Source organism: Vigna unguiculata, chromosome 3 (assembly GCF_037176805.1).
Source record: "Vigna unguiculata cultivar grain cowpea cultivar isolate G323 ecotype 2 chromosome 3, ASM3717680v1, whole genome shotgun sequence".
In the NCBI taxonomy this organism is placed as follows: domain Eukaryota; kingdom Viridiplantae; phylum Streptophyta; class Magnoliopsida; order Fabales; family Fabaceae; genus Vigna; species Vigna unguiculata.
In genome coordinates, this window is record NC_140794.1 from 28686317 (window position 1) to 28705460 (window position 19144).

General features: G+C 32.9%; 1 protein-coding gene across 1 annotated transcript; it reads right to left on the minus strand.

Annotated features, from left to right (window-relative positions):
- Positions 1-9279: 9279 nt before the first annotated feature.
- LOC114175264 (glucan endo-1,3-beta-glucosidase-like) lies at positions 9280-10895 on the minus strand. The gene is made up of 2 exons (XM_028060046.2): positions 9834-10895; positions 9280-9584 (listed from the first exon to the last, which is right to left on the minus strand). The coding sequence occupies exons 1-2, from the start codon at positions 10890-10892 to the stop codon at positions 9465-9467; spliced, it is 1179 nt and encodes a 392-aa protein (XP_027915847.2). The 5' UTR covers positions 10893-10895; the 3' UTR covers positions 9280-9464.
- Between the last annotated feature and the right edge of the window lie 8249 nt (positions 10896-19144).

A 19144-nucleotide genomic window follows, 5' to 3' on the forward strand; every position in this document is an offset into this window, starting at 1 on the left:
ACCATTGAGTATATATGTTGATATTTGAAAGAAAAAAAAGTAGATCTCTAAGGTATTTTTCATCTTATCATATCCTTAATTATACATTTATTTTCCTTTGTGCGATTTCTTTCAGTAGACTCTCAAATTGTTTCTAAGACACACATTTGTTATTTTTTAATACTTGTATTGTTGTTTATTTTAATCATGTAGAATACTCTTTTGATATATTTATCTAATTATTTTTTATTTTCTAACTCATTATCAATCATACTGTAATATTTTCACTATAATTGTATAAATAACTTTTATTTACTACAATATAAAAATTTAATGTAATTGCCATGAATATTTTTTTATCACCATCCAACATATATTGGAGTTCAAAAGATCTTTTGCGGCATTTTGATCAAGTGATGTATTATAACTTTTAGGTTAAATTATTCCTTTGGTCCCTATTTTCGTAGTAAAATATCAATTTGATCCCTATTTTGGGAAATTCGATGCAATCAAGTTCTTTCCGTTAGTGGTGTAGTAACTGTGTCAGTTTCTGAATTTTTTGAATTTTTTATTAATTTTTTTTGAATTTCTTTTTTATTTTTTTAAATTTTTTTAATAAAATTAAAAATTTGCCACGTGTCAAGCTGACATCGTGCCACATGGCAGTGATAGTAGTGTCACGTGTCACAATTATGCCAGGTGTCATTTCCCTATTCTCAATTTGGTCCTGGTATTTTAATTTTTGTTTCAGTTTATTCCCAATTTTTGTAAAAATGGTGTAATTTTGTTCCTCTCCAAATTTAAACCAAATTAAATTTGTATATAAATGTGCACAAATATTCCTATCAAAATTGATATTTCAAGTTAATACTTTTAACAAGATTAAGTTTATTTTAATTTATATTTTTACATTAAACTTTATTTAAAATTATTTTAAAGCTTTTAATATAAAATAATGTTAATAACAAAAAAATCATAAATTATATTGATATTTTATTACATCATACTTTAATATTGTTTTTTATTTGAATTTATATTTTAAATAATTGCATATTTTAAAATGTGTAAAATTCAATAATTTCTATACAAATGTTTTAGCTGGTGTAGAAAGAATAATTATATAAATTTAAGAAAAATTAACTAGTTTATGTAACAATAAAAAATAAATAAATTTAAAATTTGAAAACAATTTTAAGTAAAATTGAATGTGAAACAAATTTAAATAAACTTAGTTTTGTTGAAAATATGTAATAAAAATATCAATTTGAATAAAAAAATCAAATTTAATAAAAATATTTGTATAATATTTATATAAAAGTTAATTTTTGTTTCAATTTGGAAGAGACAAAATTGCACAATTTTTACAAAAATTGAGACTAAATTGAGACAAAAATTAAAATATAGGGACCAAATTGAGAATGAGAAAATTACATCTAGCATAATTGTAACACGTGGCACTGTCACAGCCACGTGGCACTGTCACGGCCACGTGGCACTGTCACGACCACGTGGCATGATGTCAGCTTGACACGTGGTAAATTTTTAATTTTTAAAAAAATTTTAAAAAAATAATAAAAAAATTATAAAAATAATAAAATATTCAAATATTCAAAAAATCTAGAAACTGACACATGGCACCCCATTTAACACGTTACTACACCACTAACGGAAAGGACTTGATTGCATCAAATTTTCCAAAATAAGGACCAAATTATGATAAAAAAATATTGAGGGACCAAATTGATATTTTGCTACGAAAATTAGGACCAAAGGAATAATTTAACCTAACTTTTATTAGTGTATAAAAAAAATATTGATTAGAATTTAAGAAATTGAAGTAAACAGACATTTAAAATATATTTTAATTTGAATATTTGTTTTTCTTTTATATTTTTAAAAAATATTTTTAAATTTTATCAACTAGGTTTCATTAATGTTTGCAAATTTAATAAATATTTTTGTTCTAATGAAATTTTATTTGGTATTCTAATCTAAAATGTAAATAATTATAATTTATTTAAAAGTAATTGATATTGAAGAAACAATCATCGTCCTAAATATTTATTATGTTTCTTTTACCGTAATTTTGTATTTTTTTATAAAAATAATTAAAATTAACATTGAAGTAGTAAGACAATGGGTATGGGTATGGGTACTAAATTATACCCATTACCCGGTGGGGATGAGGATGGGACAAAAATTTGATACCCGTTGAATTTGGATATGGGGATGTGGATGAATTTTTTTTATAGGGATGAGTATGAGATAACGAAACCCGTCCCCGCCCCGCCCATTGCCATTCCTAATCAAAATATAACACTGCATTTTAGTTTGCGGTAACCACTCTTTAGGTATGTATTTATTTATAATAATATTATCTTTGTAATAATTAATATTATTATTATTATTATTATTATTTATTATTATTACTAACTATAATATACGAAAATCAATACTTAAATTAATCGTAAAATTATTAGTTATTACATTTATATTTTATTATTATTAAAATTATTAACATAATTAGTAGTAGTAAAATTATTGATATTATTAATATTATTATTATTAACAATATTAGTGTATAATATATTAATATTATTATTATTAAATTTATTAATATTATTAATAGTAAAATTGTTAATATTATTATTAAAGTTATTAGTAAAACTAATATATAATATATTAATATTATTATGGTTAATGTTATTATGTACTTTTATGGATTATTGTTAGAATTAATAGAAATATGAGTAAAATTTACTGATATTATTATTGTTATTATTAAATTTATTAATATTATTAAAAGTTGTAAAATTATTATTATTAATATTAATATTATTATTATATTTTCCATTATTGTTATTATTAATTTCATAAAATTATTAGTATTAAAATTATTATATATATTATTATTGTTAGTATTATTTGTAATATTAATGTATAATATATTAATTAGATAATAATAATAATTATTAATTATAATATATGAAAATTAATATCTAGATTAATAGTGAAATTATTATTGTTACTATAAGTATTATTATTATTATATGTATTATTAATTTTATTAGTATTATTACTAGTATATATTACAATTATATAATGTATATTATTATTGTTAGTAGTAATACTAATATATAATATATTAGTTTTATTATGTTGTTATTATTATGTTTTTTAGTGATTAATGTTAAAATTATTAGTAAAATTTATTAGTATTATTATTATTATTATTATTAAATTCATTAATATCATTAGTAGTTATAAAATTATTATTAGTAGTAAAATTTAATATTATAATTATTAAATTTAGTAATATCATTAATCGTTGTAAAATTATTATTAGTAAAATTTAATATAATTATTATATATCATTATTATTAATATTATAAAATAAGTAGCTAGAAAAATTATTATTAGTTTTATTATAATTATTGTTATTATTAAATTTATTAGTATTATTAGTAGTAGTAAAATTATTAGTGATGATTGTAATATTAATTAATATATAATATATTAACATTATTATTATATATTATTATTATTATTATTAGAAAATAAGTAATAAAAAATAATTACTATTATTATGATTGTTATTCATTTATTTATGTATTATTATTATTATTAACTATAATATCCAAAACTCAATATTTAAATTAATAGCGAAACTATTGGTATTATTATTGTATTTTATTGTTATTAAAATTATCATTGTTATATTATTATATTAGTATAATTATCATTATTATATTATTATATTAGTATTACAACCGTTAGAATTATTATTGTAGTATTTATATATATATATATATATATATATATATATATATTACTTTTATTTATTATAGGAGATTATATTTTAATCACTTACATTTTAATTTATTTTGTTATTATCTTTACATTTCAGTAATCATTGAATTGAAAAAAGTAGTTATTAAAACTAGTAAAATTATAAACTAAAAAGTAATTTTTTTATTAGTATTGATATTGATATTAATATAATGATAATTCCGAGAAATATTTCTTAAGAGTAGGGGAAGGAAAGTTCTTAGAATTCATGATAACCCAACGAGTAATAGAGGCCAACCCAAATAAATTTGAAGCAATATTCAACATGGGGAGCCCGACCAACCTTAATGAGGTGGAAAGACTAGTTTCATTGGCTTGTTTTCAACCATGTCTGGCTCAGAAGGAAAAGCCTCTCTTTAGGCTCTTGAAGGGATCCCAATCTTACAATTGGAATGAGGAGTGTGAAACCATGTTTCAACAACTCAAAAAAGAGGTCGTAACTCTACCTATCTTTAGTAGTCCTCAACCCAATTCTCAACCTCAATAGTCTTAAATTTTTGCGATTGAACATAAGACTTGTACCTACCCAGCCCAATAGATGATGCTAAGTAATGGGGCCTAATAAGGCCCAATTAGCCTCATCTCTAAAAAGACTACAAAATATTTTAAGATACATCTATTGGGAAAAATACTCCTTATTAATGGTAATTATGACAAATCTCGGTAGTTTGATTATGTCTTGATATTCCTTATTACCGAATATTTTAAAGGCTTAAATACCTTTTTGGTCCTCATTTTCGTAGTGTTTGTTGCGGATGGTCCTCATTTTGACAGAATGTTTAAAATGGTCCTCATTTTTACCAAATGTTTAAAATGGTCCTCATTTTCGCAATTCGTATTTTATTTGGTCATTTTCTGTAACGCCATTTAAATCATTAACGGACCATTATACAAGTGGCACAGTTTGTATTAGGGTGTGTTACATGTACTGTACAGGTGTGATAATTATATATTTGGGGATAAATAAGTGAGCTAGGGTTTTGGTAAGGAATGTTTGGGCAGATAGTGAGTTTTGACAATCTTGTTCCTCCATTCCCAATTGGTGTTGCTGCAATCTTCTTCTTCCTGCAATCCCATTATATAAGATTTGACAATTAAGGAAACTACTTGATGTTCATTCTTGTAGCATGGGGAGTCAAGCAACACCATTACCAACATCAGAAGAACCATCTTAGCAGTTTATGATGAAATTACAAATTAGGAGGAGGCCATGATAGTAGCTACAAACGTCTTAGTTATTTTTTGGAATTTCTGATGTAGAATTCATTATTGATGTACTGCATTTTGACTTTCCTTAAACTTCGTTCAATTTCAGGCATGTCTGGATCATTAGGCCTGTCTGGGTCGTTGGGCCCGTTCGGGTCGTCGGTCCCGTCCGGATCGTCGGGTTCGTCCCGCTCGTCGGGCTCGTTTGGATCATTGGGCCCGTCTGGGTGTCGGGCCTGTCCGGGTAGTCGGACTCGTCTGGGTCGTCGGGCTCATCCGGGTCGTCGGGTCGTCGGGCTCGTCCTGGTTGTCGGGTCCATCTGGGTCGTCGGACCCGTACGTGTCTTCGGGCCCGTTCGGGTTGTCGGGCCCGTCTGGGTCGTAGGGCCCGTTTGGGTCGTATGGCCCGTTTAGGTCTTCGGGCCCATCCGTGTCGTCGGGCCTGTTCATATCGTTAGTCTCGTCAGGGTTGTTGGGCATGTCCTGGTTGTCGGGCCTGTCCCGGTTGTCGGGCTCATCTAGATTGTATGGCCTGTCTTGGTCGTTAGGCCCATCTGACTTGTTGGCCCCATCTGGGTCGTCGGGCCCGTCTGGGTTGTCGGGCATGTTTGTGTCGTCGGTCCCATCTGGGTCGTCAGGCCCGTTTGGGTTGTAGGACCCGTCCGGGTCGTCGGGTCCATAGGGGTCGTCGGGCCCGTTCGGGCTTGTTTGGGTCATAGGGCCTGTTAGGTTCGTCGGTCCTGTCCGGGTCATTGGGCCCGTCCAGGTCATCGAGCCTGTCCGGGTCGTCGGGCCCTTCCATGTCGTTGGGCCCGTCCGTGTTGTCGGGTTTGTCCTATATTCGGGCCCGTCTTGGTCGTCGGGCCCGTTCAGGTTGTTGGGCCTGTTTGGATCATCGGGCCCGTTCGAGTCGTCTTTCTTGTCGAGGTCGTCGGGCAGGTCCGAGTCGTTAAACCTATTCGGGTCGTCGTGCTTGTCCGGTTCGTTGGGCCTGTCCCACAGATAGTAATATATTTTAAAAAATAATATATTTTTCGTGTGGAAGATGAAAGCCCATGGGTTGGCCTTGGCCCACAGGGCTTTTGTAGGGTTTTTGGCCTTGTAGGCTTCTTTGTTGGGGGCTTTTTTTCAATGTGGGCTTTTTTGGCCCTAGCCCACATGGGCCAGGGCCAAACCCCGTGGGCTGGGCCAAATTGACACCTCTACTTGTGTCTCAACCCTTGGAAACATCTCATCAAGGTCTGTCAAAGCCATCCAAATCTTGCCACTTGTCCGAAGGCTCACCTCAAGATCTAGTAAGAACAAGACTAAAAAATAGAACAACTTGCATTTTCAAGAGTAGAAAATTAATATAAGAAGAAAATTATCACTTGAATTTAATAAAAGTGGTTAAATATGTTTTTGGTCCCTTAACTCTAGTAAAAATCAGAATTAGTCCCTTATGAATTCATATTTTTGCCCTCATTTAAAAATGGTTAAATATTTTTGTCATATAGCTTACGAATAAAGTACAACATGTAAACTACATAATCTTCACTTCATTTCCAGATTTAACACAACAGAAGCTTGACTATCAAATGAATATTCATCAATCTTCATCAACCTCATGTAATCTCATGCACTTGCTTTATGTTTCATCAAATTCATGCACCAATGTCACTTGTGTTAACATTAAGATTGTATGGGCGAAAGCCAGAGTTAATGTCAGGCCCAAACTCCACCATAGAAGGGGGTCATTTAGCTAAACATCGGATAATGAACGGTGTAGGGGTAGAATTCCATGTCATATATATATATATATATATATATATATATATATATATATATATATATATATATATATAGATAGATAGGTTTAAGAAATAACTTCCACAATGTCCTATTTTCACGCCTCCTAGGGATTCACCGCATTAAGCAGGACAATTTCCACTCAAAGGGACCATGTACTCACGTGCTGAAGTGGGAAAATGTGGGAAACTGGACTGATGGCAAGGAACATGTATTTAAGGACATCAAACACACAAAAGTAGACATATTTGACAAATTAATTAGACAGGAGAAACACTAAATGTTCTTTACCTAAATTTACTCAAAGGTTTAGGCAGAATACTAACGCCATTTTCTTAGAATCCATAAAAAGGTTGTTTTTTTCCTTCACCTCTCATCTTTTTTCCTACACCCCATCAAAGCCATAAATCTTAGATTATTCTTCATTAAAATTATAATAAAATGATTTGAGTGGGAGGAGGGTGGTGAAGATAAAGGTGAAGGGTGAAGGAAGAAAGTGTGGATTAAGAAGTCACATACATATACATATGATTCTAAACATGACAACTTATCAAGTACTCACCGAAATTGCCTTGCTTTATTTGAAGTATTGTGTAGGTTGGGAACTAAAAGCTTTATTTTTCGGAACACAATAAATAATTCTGAATTATTCTTTTTCTTTTTCTGGAGAGCAAAAATTCTCTTTTTTTACTAAAAACATTTTTCAGAAAGATTTTAATGAGGTGGGAGAAAAATTTTGATGGGTGCAGGAAGTAATTGCTTTATCTTCATCTTCTATATCACAATATTATATTTTGGAAAAAACTAAAAATAAATGAAAGTACATTAGTAGAATTTGTTGGTGTAAATAACACATGTTGGATAAATATCTAGTTTGTATAACATTTGTATTAGTTTACCCTCACAACTTGGTTCGTAAAGTCCAAAAATCATTTTTATATTTTAACGTATTTTATCTTCAGGCAATTACTTCTTGGAGCATATCTTGCACTATCATCTTCAGAATTTATCTTTTGGAACACAATAAATAATTTTGAATTTTGTTTTCTGGATAGTAAAGATTCTTTCCTTCTGTGGAAAACATTTTAAGGAAACATTTTGATAAGGTGGGGGAAGAAGTTTGATGGGGTGCAGAAAATTCCCTTATCTTCATCTTCTATATGACTATATTACATTTTGCCACCCATGGTTTATTCCTCCATCCAATGGAATGTTAAAAAGGTTTAAGATGCTTTAGATTGTGAATGATTATGAAATTTAAAATGTATTTTTAGATATGAAAATATGTTCTAGATTTTATAATTCATAAGTCAATTTCGAATTATAAAATGTAGAATGTTAGATTATGAAAATATAAAAGAACAATAAACCTACAATGAATTAAGCAGTTCCCAATACCCAAAGGATTTAATGCGGAAGCATATTTGGATTGGCAATTGGGAATAGTAGATGAGATTTGGTATTTGGTCTTCCAACAATAGAGCACCTGAAGTTTTTTTCTTGAATTTCTCTTCTAATGGGTTGAAAGAGAAAGGAACATACATTTTTGTGCATGTCCTCATATAAGAACCATAATCCCTTGATGTAACCTTTATTATTTACTTTTTTTAAAAGTCAATATCCCTAATTTGACCCCTTAAACAAATTAGAATATTACGAATATCTATAAAATTATTATTTTTACGACATTTATATACTCTTAGTCATAGATATAATTAATTAGATTACTTTAACAAATTGATTAATAAAATATAATGGTTCTAACATATTTAATTATTTATCATATACATAGATTTCCATATTATGTAATCTAGTAATCATTTTTAGTTTACATAATTCAAAAATATATTATAAATTGCATAAAATAAAAATGAAATCTAAATTACACAACTTAAATTGTATTTCCAAATTCTGCAATCTGAAAAAGTATTGAGAATTTACATCTTAATGTATTTTTAAATTATTCAATTTGAAAATATATTTTTGATCTAGAACGCATTTTTGAATTATTTAGTTATATAATTCAAAACACATTTTAAATTATATAATCTAGAAAACATTGTCAAATTCAAAAATATATAATGCATTGTACAATCTATAATTAGTAATATATTTTTAAATTGTAGAATCTATTGCATAATATAAATATATTTCTAAATTATATAATCTAAATATTTTGAGGATAATTCAGACTTTTCAATAGACATGTAAAAGGATGGTAAGGAGGTGCTAAAAGAAATACCCACCCCTCTGTTCTTATTGAACCTTTTTGTTTGATTTTTCATATCGCTTCTCATCTATTTGACAAAAACTAGTATTTAATAATGCATATAATACAATAGAAAAGACCCATTTGTATAGACTTGCTATTTTTATTTATATAAAAAAGGAGACAAGAAAAAAGAAGAAATAAAAAAGGAGCGAAAACAGCATGTTCCAAAAATAACCTATGAGTGTACTTTTATGAACTCTAAATGTTTGTTTATATGAATTATTTTTTGTTATATCTCTCCTTTTAAATAATTCTTTAAATGTTTTTACAAATTTAAGTCCTAAAAATATCTCTTCACTTGGTGGTGTAAAAAGCAATTACATTAGGACAACAGTTAGAAGTATTCACCATTACATAAAGCATCACATGATTAAGGGAAGTTTCCTTGAGGTGCTGGTCCAGATATGGGACTAGGTTCGGATGTAGGTTCAGATGTAGGTCCGGATGTGGGTCCGGATATAGGTCCAAATCCAGATCTAGGAACAGATGCCTACATTAGACCAATAGTAAGCTTCTTCAATATGAATTTTCCCTAACTATTAATATCTCTCTTCCATCCGATCATTATTTCCATCATTAACAAGATAAATGAACTAAAAGATGTTTACTTTTATACTGCAAACATGTTAAAAATGTATTAAAATTATGCTAAAAAAATGTCATTTTTGTACATAACACTGTACTTCATACGCATTGAATGAAAAGTTGTGATTTTTGTAAAAGTGAAAAAAAAATGTACCTCTTCGGCAATGAAAACACCAACATCGTAAACGGGAGTAAGATCAGGATAAAACAAGCCATAATTACGCTCAGAAACTGTGGGCTTCAGATTCTCATTGAACAGAGAGAAGATGAAAGTCTCGAAAGTTCGACCAGGCATAAGAGGGGTCCCTTTGCCAGAGTTAATGTGCTTGATGAGATTCCCATTATACGACGCCGCATTCTCAAAACTTACACCCTCTTCGTGCGGCTCACCAATAGAGGGCCAACCCGTTTCGGCCACCACCAGTTCCACGTCACCATACCCCAATTTCTTCATCGCAGAGAAAATCGCGTCCATTTGCGTGTCAAACATGTTCGTATAGTGCAACCACGTGGCCTCATCTCGAATTCCGTTGTTTGGTTTAAAGAGCGCGTAGTTCACGGTCTCAGGTTCGGTTGGGGTGATGCCGGCGAACGGATATGGGTTCACCATGAAGGGGGACTTGGTTCGTCGATGGAAATCCAGCATAGGCGCAATGATGGCTTTGTCATGGCCACGACGAAACACAGTGGCACTGGGAGTATCTGATGAGTCCAAGATCCCGAGTGAGTGAGGAGTGGAGACTTGGATAGTAGTTTGGTTGGCGAGGGAGAGAGCCTCGTGGAGGGATTTCATAGCTGGAAGAATGTTGGTGATTAGTGTTTTGTTGTTGCTTTCCACAACCTCGTTCCCGACACAAATACGCGTCACAACGGTTTTCGGGAGGAAGGGTAAGATATTTTGGGAAAGCCAAGCCTGCGCGCCAGGAAGTGATGAGAGAGAGGTGATGGCATCATTCGGCACCGTGACAGTTACAGAGATTCCAGTGCCTGCAAAGCCACGGAGGATGTCGGGGTTGGCATCGAAGATTTTGATGCGATCGATGGTGGTTTTAGATTTGAGGAAGGTGGCCACCATTGAGGGTGGTGGGAGGTTGTCTGCCATCGTGCCATAGTTGACACCAATTTTAGTGTTGGATGCATAAAGTTGTTGGAAAAGGATGCACGCTAAGAGAAGCAGAAGGGAGTGACATGAAGATAGTTGAGTTTCAGCCATGAAAGGGAGAGTTTGTGGGAACAATGTGTGTGCACGCGTTGTTTCAGTCGATTAATTGTGGAATTGTAACATTTGATGGGTCCCATTTCTAGGTTCCAATATAACATCATTCCAAGATTTAGCTTTCACAACATTTAACACGTGTCTTCTATGGTTGGATTTTGTATATGAAATGTTATTTTATTAAGCTTAGTCCTAATGGGACTTTTTTTTAATGCTATCTTATATACAAGAATTTGTTATTTTCTTTCTAATTTTAAAGAACTTTTATATTTTAATTACACACCATGCTTGGATTTGAAATTTGTAGTAGATATATTTTGAATTGAGAAATTCAATTATCTTTTTAAAAAAATAATAATTTTTAAATAACTTTTAGTGAAATGAATTTTAAAAGAATTTTAAACTTTATGAATTTTGAAAATTGTCTCCTTATTTAAAATTTTATAATTTTAAACTCCCCTCAAAATATAAAATTGAAATATTATATATTTTTTTGTCTCAAATTATTATTTTTTTCATATTTTTTCTTGATTTGATTGTAGTGGACAAAGTTACTGGAAATTATATTTTGACACAATTTTATTTGACAAATTTTAATAAACAATCATTTTTAGTAAAAAAAATATTAAAATTGTATTACTTAATTTTTATAAATTTTATAAAAAATAAAAAATCACTCTATTTAAATAATTTTGTCAACAAATATTTGTAAAAAAAATCTTTTTCTAAACTTATCGGTTGACCGTGTTGAATACTGTCGAAATGTTGTCTAGTGTAAGTTTTCTTAGTATTGTTGTTGACAAATTCTTTTAGATTAAAATTAAGTGTGATTATTTTGTGTCAAATTATTAATGTTATTTTTTATTAATGTATGTTGATGTTATTTAATGTCAGTCGATGTTTCTTGGTTAGTATCAATAAAGTTATTTTATGATATCAAACATAACTCTTTTCATTAAGATCATCTAAGAGTTATGTTTGATCTTTATCAATTTTAAATTGCTGGTCTCACTTTATAAAATGAGTTAGTTTTAATTTTGGTTCCAATAAACATTTTTTTTTTTGTTTCATATCTCTCTAAAATTGAAATTTATCACTTTTGATCACAAATATTATATAGTATTACTTAAGTATTTATGTAGTGGAAAGAAAAAAAAGTTAAACGATCCTTCCGAGTAATGCATACCGCTATGATAATAATGTCAGCGTGTGTTATCTTATAAAAACACTACTTAGTTTATCTTAAAATGAATATTAGAAACGTAAAAGAGGTGAAAATCATTTTATTGGAATAAAATAAAGCTTCAGTCATTTTATAAAAATTTAAAAGAGTAATTTTAAATTTTATAGAAGATTAAAACAAACAAAAAATTATTAGAGCCAAAATTAAAAATCATTAATTATGTAAAAATGAAAGTCATATAGTCTAGTAAAAGAGTGACATTTTTTTTTAATTAAAACATTCAATATTAGTATTTTTCTTTCATAACATAATTTAAATTTACTCGCACCATGATTGATTATGAATCAACAAAAATAGAAACCAAATCAGATAAAAATAATACAAACAAAGGCACATGAGGAAACAAAACATATGAAATGAAAATTTGACAATAAAAACTCTTAAAATCTTGCCACTGAATATAAGACTAGAAAATAGAAGAACTTGCATTTTCAAGAGAAAAGAATAAATATAAGAAGAAAAATTATCACTTGAATTTAATAAAAACTTAAGATAAGATTTTAGAAATATTACTATTCTTATTTTCATTATCATTAAGTTAAAACAACAGTTATTAATATTTTCAATTTGATACTTTATTTTTAAATAATTAACATTTATTTAATGAATATTTTTAAAATTAAATTATAAATTTTCTTATAGAATGAGATTTTAAAGTAAGATCACCATTGTATTTTATATTCACCATTATATAAAAGATAAACAAATAATTACCCCTTCTTCTGACAAAAGAGATAAAAAAAAAAAGGTAAAAATAAACTCTTTAACTAAACATTTAAAAACATCTTCGAACCATAGGTTCGCCTTACACTAGGTTGATGGTTTAACCTGGTTTTGAACATATTTGAGGATTCAAATTTTAGTATACTATAAATGTATTTAGTTAAAGTAACTATTTCGACATTTATTCCTGAACTAAAAAGTTATCCTCCTCCTTATTTTCTTTTTACGTTAATCAATTTATCTCATTTTTTTCTCGAAGAATATATATATATATATATATATATATATATATATATATATATATATATATATATATATATATATATATATATATTTGTACATGTACTTGCTATTTTACTATTTTACTTATTAATTATATATATTTTTATGAAAAAACTAAAAGTCATATAAAAAATATAAGATTAATAAAAACTCAATGTTAAAAATATATGTTCTAAATATTTACATGATTTAAAATTTGAGAGACATAGATCTTTATGAATTAAAACATAAATAACAAAAAAATATTAGAAAGGAACATAATTAGTGAAATGCGCGTATTAAAAATTATTTGATTTAATGAAGTTGGACTTTGTGTTTCTTGAAATACAATATATTATTTGAATAAAATTATACAAAAAGAAAAAAAAATGTAATTATTGTACCACACCCCTGACCTAGCCGCCGTCCTGGACGGTCAGGCGAAGATGCAACAAGAACTTGCAAATCTGAAGAAACGCAGCGCTGATGAGATGGAGGTGCTGCGGCAAGAGAACTCTCGCCTTAGGCGAAAGATCGAAGTTGATCCCACTCTGAAGGGAAAGACCAAGGAGGCGTCTGAGACTGCAAGGTCCCTGACCTTCCAGCCCACAGAAGAGGAAAGCGAATACAACCCCACCCCTCACACCTTCACCACCACCCAACAAACACTCATTCCCTCCACCCATCCCACTCACTTCCCATCCACTCAACCAGGACATATTGCAGCCCTAACCCCTGCTGCTACCATCCCCACCACCCAGATCCCCTACAACGTACCCACCACCCTACATACTACACATGTTCCACCCTACAACCCATAATACCTTCCAACATCCCACATCCCCCTCACAACTTTACCTCCACCTTCCCCGTTATGATCAACCATCCCATCCCGCCTCATCTGCTCCCACCTCACCAGCCCAAACGTCGTCATCCCTTCACCGACTTTATCGCCAACACCCCCTTTCCTGCCCAATGGGAACCCTTCACACTAGACCGCTATACCGTTGAAACTGACCTTGATGAACACCTTAAAGTTTACATCACCCATGTCGCCCTGTACACGTCTCAAGACACAGTCTTCTGCAAAGCTTTCCCCACCACCCTCTAGAATGGTTCACAACCCTTCCACCCTACTCCATTTACAGCTTCGACGCTCTCTCCCATATGTTCTCCACCCATTTTGTTGGCAGCCGCCCACATTAAACTACCACAATCTCCCTCCTAGGCATTAGATAAGAACAAGGCGAACCTCTCCGAGCGTTCATAGATCGCTTCAGTAAGGCAGCTCTTCGCACCCCACACCTCAACCAAGAAATGATACTCCAATGCATGGCACTCACCTTACAACCCGGTCCCTTCGTCAACAACGTCTACCTCCACCCACCTGCCTCCATGCACGAACTCAAATTGCGTGCGACTGACTATGTCCGCATGGAGGAAATGCAAACCATCCACACCAAATTCTGCAACGACTATGCAGCCACCACCGCCAACCCTACCCCACAACCTCCCCGCCCCGACGCCCGCCCACGCGAGCCCCGCCAACCCCGCTTCACCAGATATGCCCCTCTTACTGTGGCCCGATCCCGCATCCAAATGACGACCCTTACGTATATGCCGGAAACAACCTAAGTACACGACTTGGGCCGACATAGACTTAAGCTCATAACTGAACGAAGCCTAAACTAACAACAGAACGACCAACCTAGAACAGTGCACGAGCAAAGACGACATCCATCAATTGGAGAAGTAACCGGATCAGACCGCTCCTAAATACTTAGCAAAATGAAAGCCCCATGCCATCCAATAAGCCCACGATAGTCAAACTTAGGGCCTGGGCCAAGGCCCAGGCCCACCTCCAGCCCAAACTAGGGTCCAACCCATATCGTAATCAGACATAATTAATACTCTATAAATACGCGTGGACCCCAGTAATTAAAGGTATGCATTCATTACTCCATCAATCACCTGATTTGACCTTTTGAGAGCTTTAACTTACTTGAGCTTCGGAGTCCCTTCTGCAGGTAACCCCTCCTGGGTCCAAGCCGACATGTACCGACCGGGAAGAGGCCAATTGAGGAGATATCGGACTACATGGGTAAGGTGACGCTTGTGCCTAACTTATCTTGTTTGTTCTCTACAGGAACAAGAACATTTACTATCTCCATATTATCTAGTGGGTTCTCTCATTCTGCTCGTCCTCAAGTAGGTACTGTTCCTTAAATACTAGTTGGTCTACTTATCCCATGTTGCCTCACTTGGATACGTGACCCACTCCCTGGCTGTCCTGACACGTGACCTCTACACATAACATTGTCCATAAATCGACTTTGGCTAAATGAACATCTTATATCCGAGATCAATCCTAAGTTGTTCACATGGACCTAGGCCCTCAACTGATTTATGCCTTTTCACTCGCAGTTTACTAATAGGATAACATCAACATAAATCCTTGGATCAAGACCTTGACGATTAACGGATTTATACATCGCCCTCCAAGAGACATATGAATCACTAGCCGCTGAGGCCTAAGCTTGCACTTATACCAAGCATAAGGCCTAGTGGTAAGATGATCTCATCGTACATCCTTAGATTAAGACCTCAACTACTAACGAATATATACATCGCCCTTCAAGAGACATATGAATAAGATATGATGGACTAGTTCCCTATGTCTAAACATATTAACAATATGTTTTTCGTCCCCAACTATTTATTAAAATTCTTTGCTTCACGATATGTACCAATTTTGTCCCTCAACTTTATAAAAGAATATAAAATGTCATCGATAACAAATGACAACTAATGAAATTAAATACTTCTTGTCCTCCCTACAACTCTTTCTCTCTCTCCTCAGTACAACTTGCTTCCTAGTGGTGGCAAGGTTATCTTAGAAATGGTTACAAAGCTTGTTGGGATTAAAGAGATGGTGTATGATGAAGGATTATCTTGTTCCTTTTTAAGATTATTGAATATGGTGTGAGTTGATTAAGAAAGCTAAGTGAAATCCCCACTGGACACTAAGATAGCAAGCTATCTAGATGTGAAGGTTCCTTTCACAAAGATCAAGAGAAGGAGATGATGGATTGATTCAAAACAAAAAGGAAATGGAAAGCACATCAACCATAGAAAACCAAGAACAATTAAAGGAAGAAGAAACATAAAATGGAAAGGAAAGAAATGGTAAAAATGTGAGAAGCACGCCACTACAAGGCTAGGCTAGAAGCCATGGCAACCTTGAAGATGAGTGGATGTGTGCCGCCACTTGTTATGCAAGATAAGGCTTAAAAGTATTCACTCCCAAGGGAGGAAACTCTCTCTCACAAATTGATGAGGCTCCTTCGTCGCGGTATCGCCGGAAAAACTCTCCCAATCGGCGTTCCACCGATTGAATCTCGCAGAGAGCGAGGGAAAACGCAGCGGAATGAAGATTTATGATGTTTAAGCTCGGTTCGCTCTGATTTCTCGCTGATTTGGTAAACCCTAAGAGGCCAAAACCTAATCTAGGGTTTGGGTGAGCTGATGAACGGTGGGAGTGATCTCTACCGGAATTCTCATTCATCAAAGCTAACTGTTTACAAACAATGGTCTGCCCTTTTATAGAATCAAAGGCAACCGTAACAACTAAACCCAATCCCTAACAGAAGAAAAAGGAAAGATACAAACATTAACGGGAAATGGGAAGGAGAACGAAGGTCGTCTAACAGAATCTCCTAACGGCAAGTGAGATTAAATCCTAACAGCTATGATAGAACGCGTGAAGGAGGTGCAATGCTCGCGTGAAACAGGAGCGATGCTCGCGTGAAGGCAGGGCTTGTGAAAGAAACCCTCGAGAAAGGGGTGGCCCTCTTTTACTAACCCTAGCAGACATACTTTAGGAAGCGTGACTCTTGTGTGCGGGAAGCGTGATTCTTTAGAGAAAAATGGGCTGTACGTGGAGAACACTTGTCGTGATGTAAGCCCGGGAAGCAATTTGGCTGATTCACTTTGCATGCCCAACATATGAGGTGCGTTGTTGCAGTTTGAATTGTGTTCTAGAATCAAATGTTGGGCTGCCTTTAGCAAATGGAGGCCCGAGTTGAAGGAGCGCTGTAGCAAAAATTGTGGTGGTGTCGGAAGCAGTTGTGCAACGTGGAAAGGATGACTTGGGCTGCAGCTAGATAATTTGTTGGCCCAATTTCATTATACACGCTGAAGACTAAATCAGATGGTGCAAAAACAAATGGCGTGATCAGCTAGACGCTTGAAAGAATTGGGCTGCTACATGCAGGCCCAATTAACGCTGGTCTTGAAGAAAGTGCCCATTGCCACTTTGCAGATGTATGAGGTTTGCTGCTTGTGTTGGGCTGATTGGTGTGTTGAATTGGGCTGTAGGCCCAATATCAATGGGAGCTTAGAAATAAAAGGCTGCATTTACCAAACAAACCCAATTAGAACAAGTTTTTATTTAATTAAAAATAAAAGAAATTAAAATGAATAGGCCTAGGCGTTGGCCCAATGCTATAAGCCTTATTGGGATCACATCATCCCCTCCCCCTTGAAGAGGATCTGTCCCCAAATCTAGAGGGTTATTAAAGGCTCACAGCAACCAAAATAATAGTACCACCATGATCAAAAACTAATCTGCAATAGTCATCAAATAAAATAGAATTAAAATCATAAAGACCATGCAGTAAAATTGGATGGAAAATTTGTGAAAATGGGCCTTTAAAGATTGCAAAAGATGTTATTAAGCCCATTTCACAAAAGGAATGTTTTACACTTTGACTAAGATAATTTTTGAAAAGAATTTTAATGTCAAAGTGTGTTTTGGCAAAACAAATTGAGGAGGATGAAATAAGGAAACGAGATGAAGAACAAAAATTTTGAAAAGAAAAGAAAACAAAAGATTTAATGAAAAAGTGAGTAGAGTTTAAAGATGGGAAAACTCCCTTTTGAAAATGGAGTCTTCATGTAAGGAATTGGTGAAGAATTGATCACCAAATCCCTAACATAGAGTTCTTTTTGCTCTTTCGAAATGCACTTTAACTCTACCACTTGTGATTGTATTTCAAGATTACTCTCTTGTTTTATTTTCTCTCTTTCCTCTAGTTCTTTTCTCTCATCTTCTTTTGCTTTTCTTAGACTCTCCTCTTTAGCCTTTTCTTCTTCCTCTCTTTTTTTCTTCTCATTTATCTCTTTTTCCTCTAGTGCTCGTTGAGCACAAAACATCTCAAACTCTTCTTTTCAAGCTTTTGATGTTTAGCTTGCTCTCTCTTGTATTTTTCTCTCTTTCTTTGTTCACTCAAGAGCAAGTCTAAATTATGCTTAAAATATTTTTCTAGTCTAGAAAACTTAGCAATGTTTTGGATGAATGCATCCCCAATGTCAATAAAGTCTTCTATCCTAGCTTGTTGTGCTTTAGTGATCCTAAATGAAGGAGGTATGAAATGTTTCCACATGCATGTTTTTAATTCATAAAATGTATTGATGCATGATGTTCTCCCCTTTTTCACTAGATATTGCCTCTCTTGCCACCAATCTAATGCACGTCCTACAAATATAGATGTAACATGCCTAAGAATGTCTATATGACTATATTTACTAAACAAAGGTTGCACTAATTTTTCAGTATCCCACATCCAATCTTTAAATGATATTGGTCCTATATCGTCCCCAAAGAAAGGAATGTCACTATGAATGGTGTGATGCAACTCATGACTACCATTATGCCTACCTAAATGCACACTATTATGCCTATCTACATGCATACAACTAGAAGAAGAAAAACTCATTTTGAAACAATTGTAGCAAAACAATTTTTCACAAAGTTGATGAATTTCTAAAGAGAAAATAGTGGAAAAGAGTTCTAGAGATACTCCCAGGAAAAAGGAGGTGAGTCACATGGACAAGCTTAGGAACCAAGCCTTTCCTAGCCAGAGATCTCTAAAATGCTTTCACAAAATTTCTCAATAAAAATACAAATGAAACAGATGGGTGAAAAACAAATTGACAAAGTGTGTGAAAAGAGTGAAAACTT

Excerpts from the sequence above, each read along its gene's own strand:
- LOC114175264 (XM_028060046.2), bottom strand. The coding sequence starts at position 10,892 with ATGGCTGAAACTCAACTATCTTCATGTCACTCCCTTCTGCTTCTCTTA. Across the intron at positions 9,585-9,833 it reads GTGTTTTCATTGCCGAAGAG|GCATCTGTTCCTAGATCTGG; the intron begins GTACATTTTTTT and ends GGTCTAATGTAG.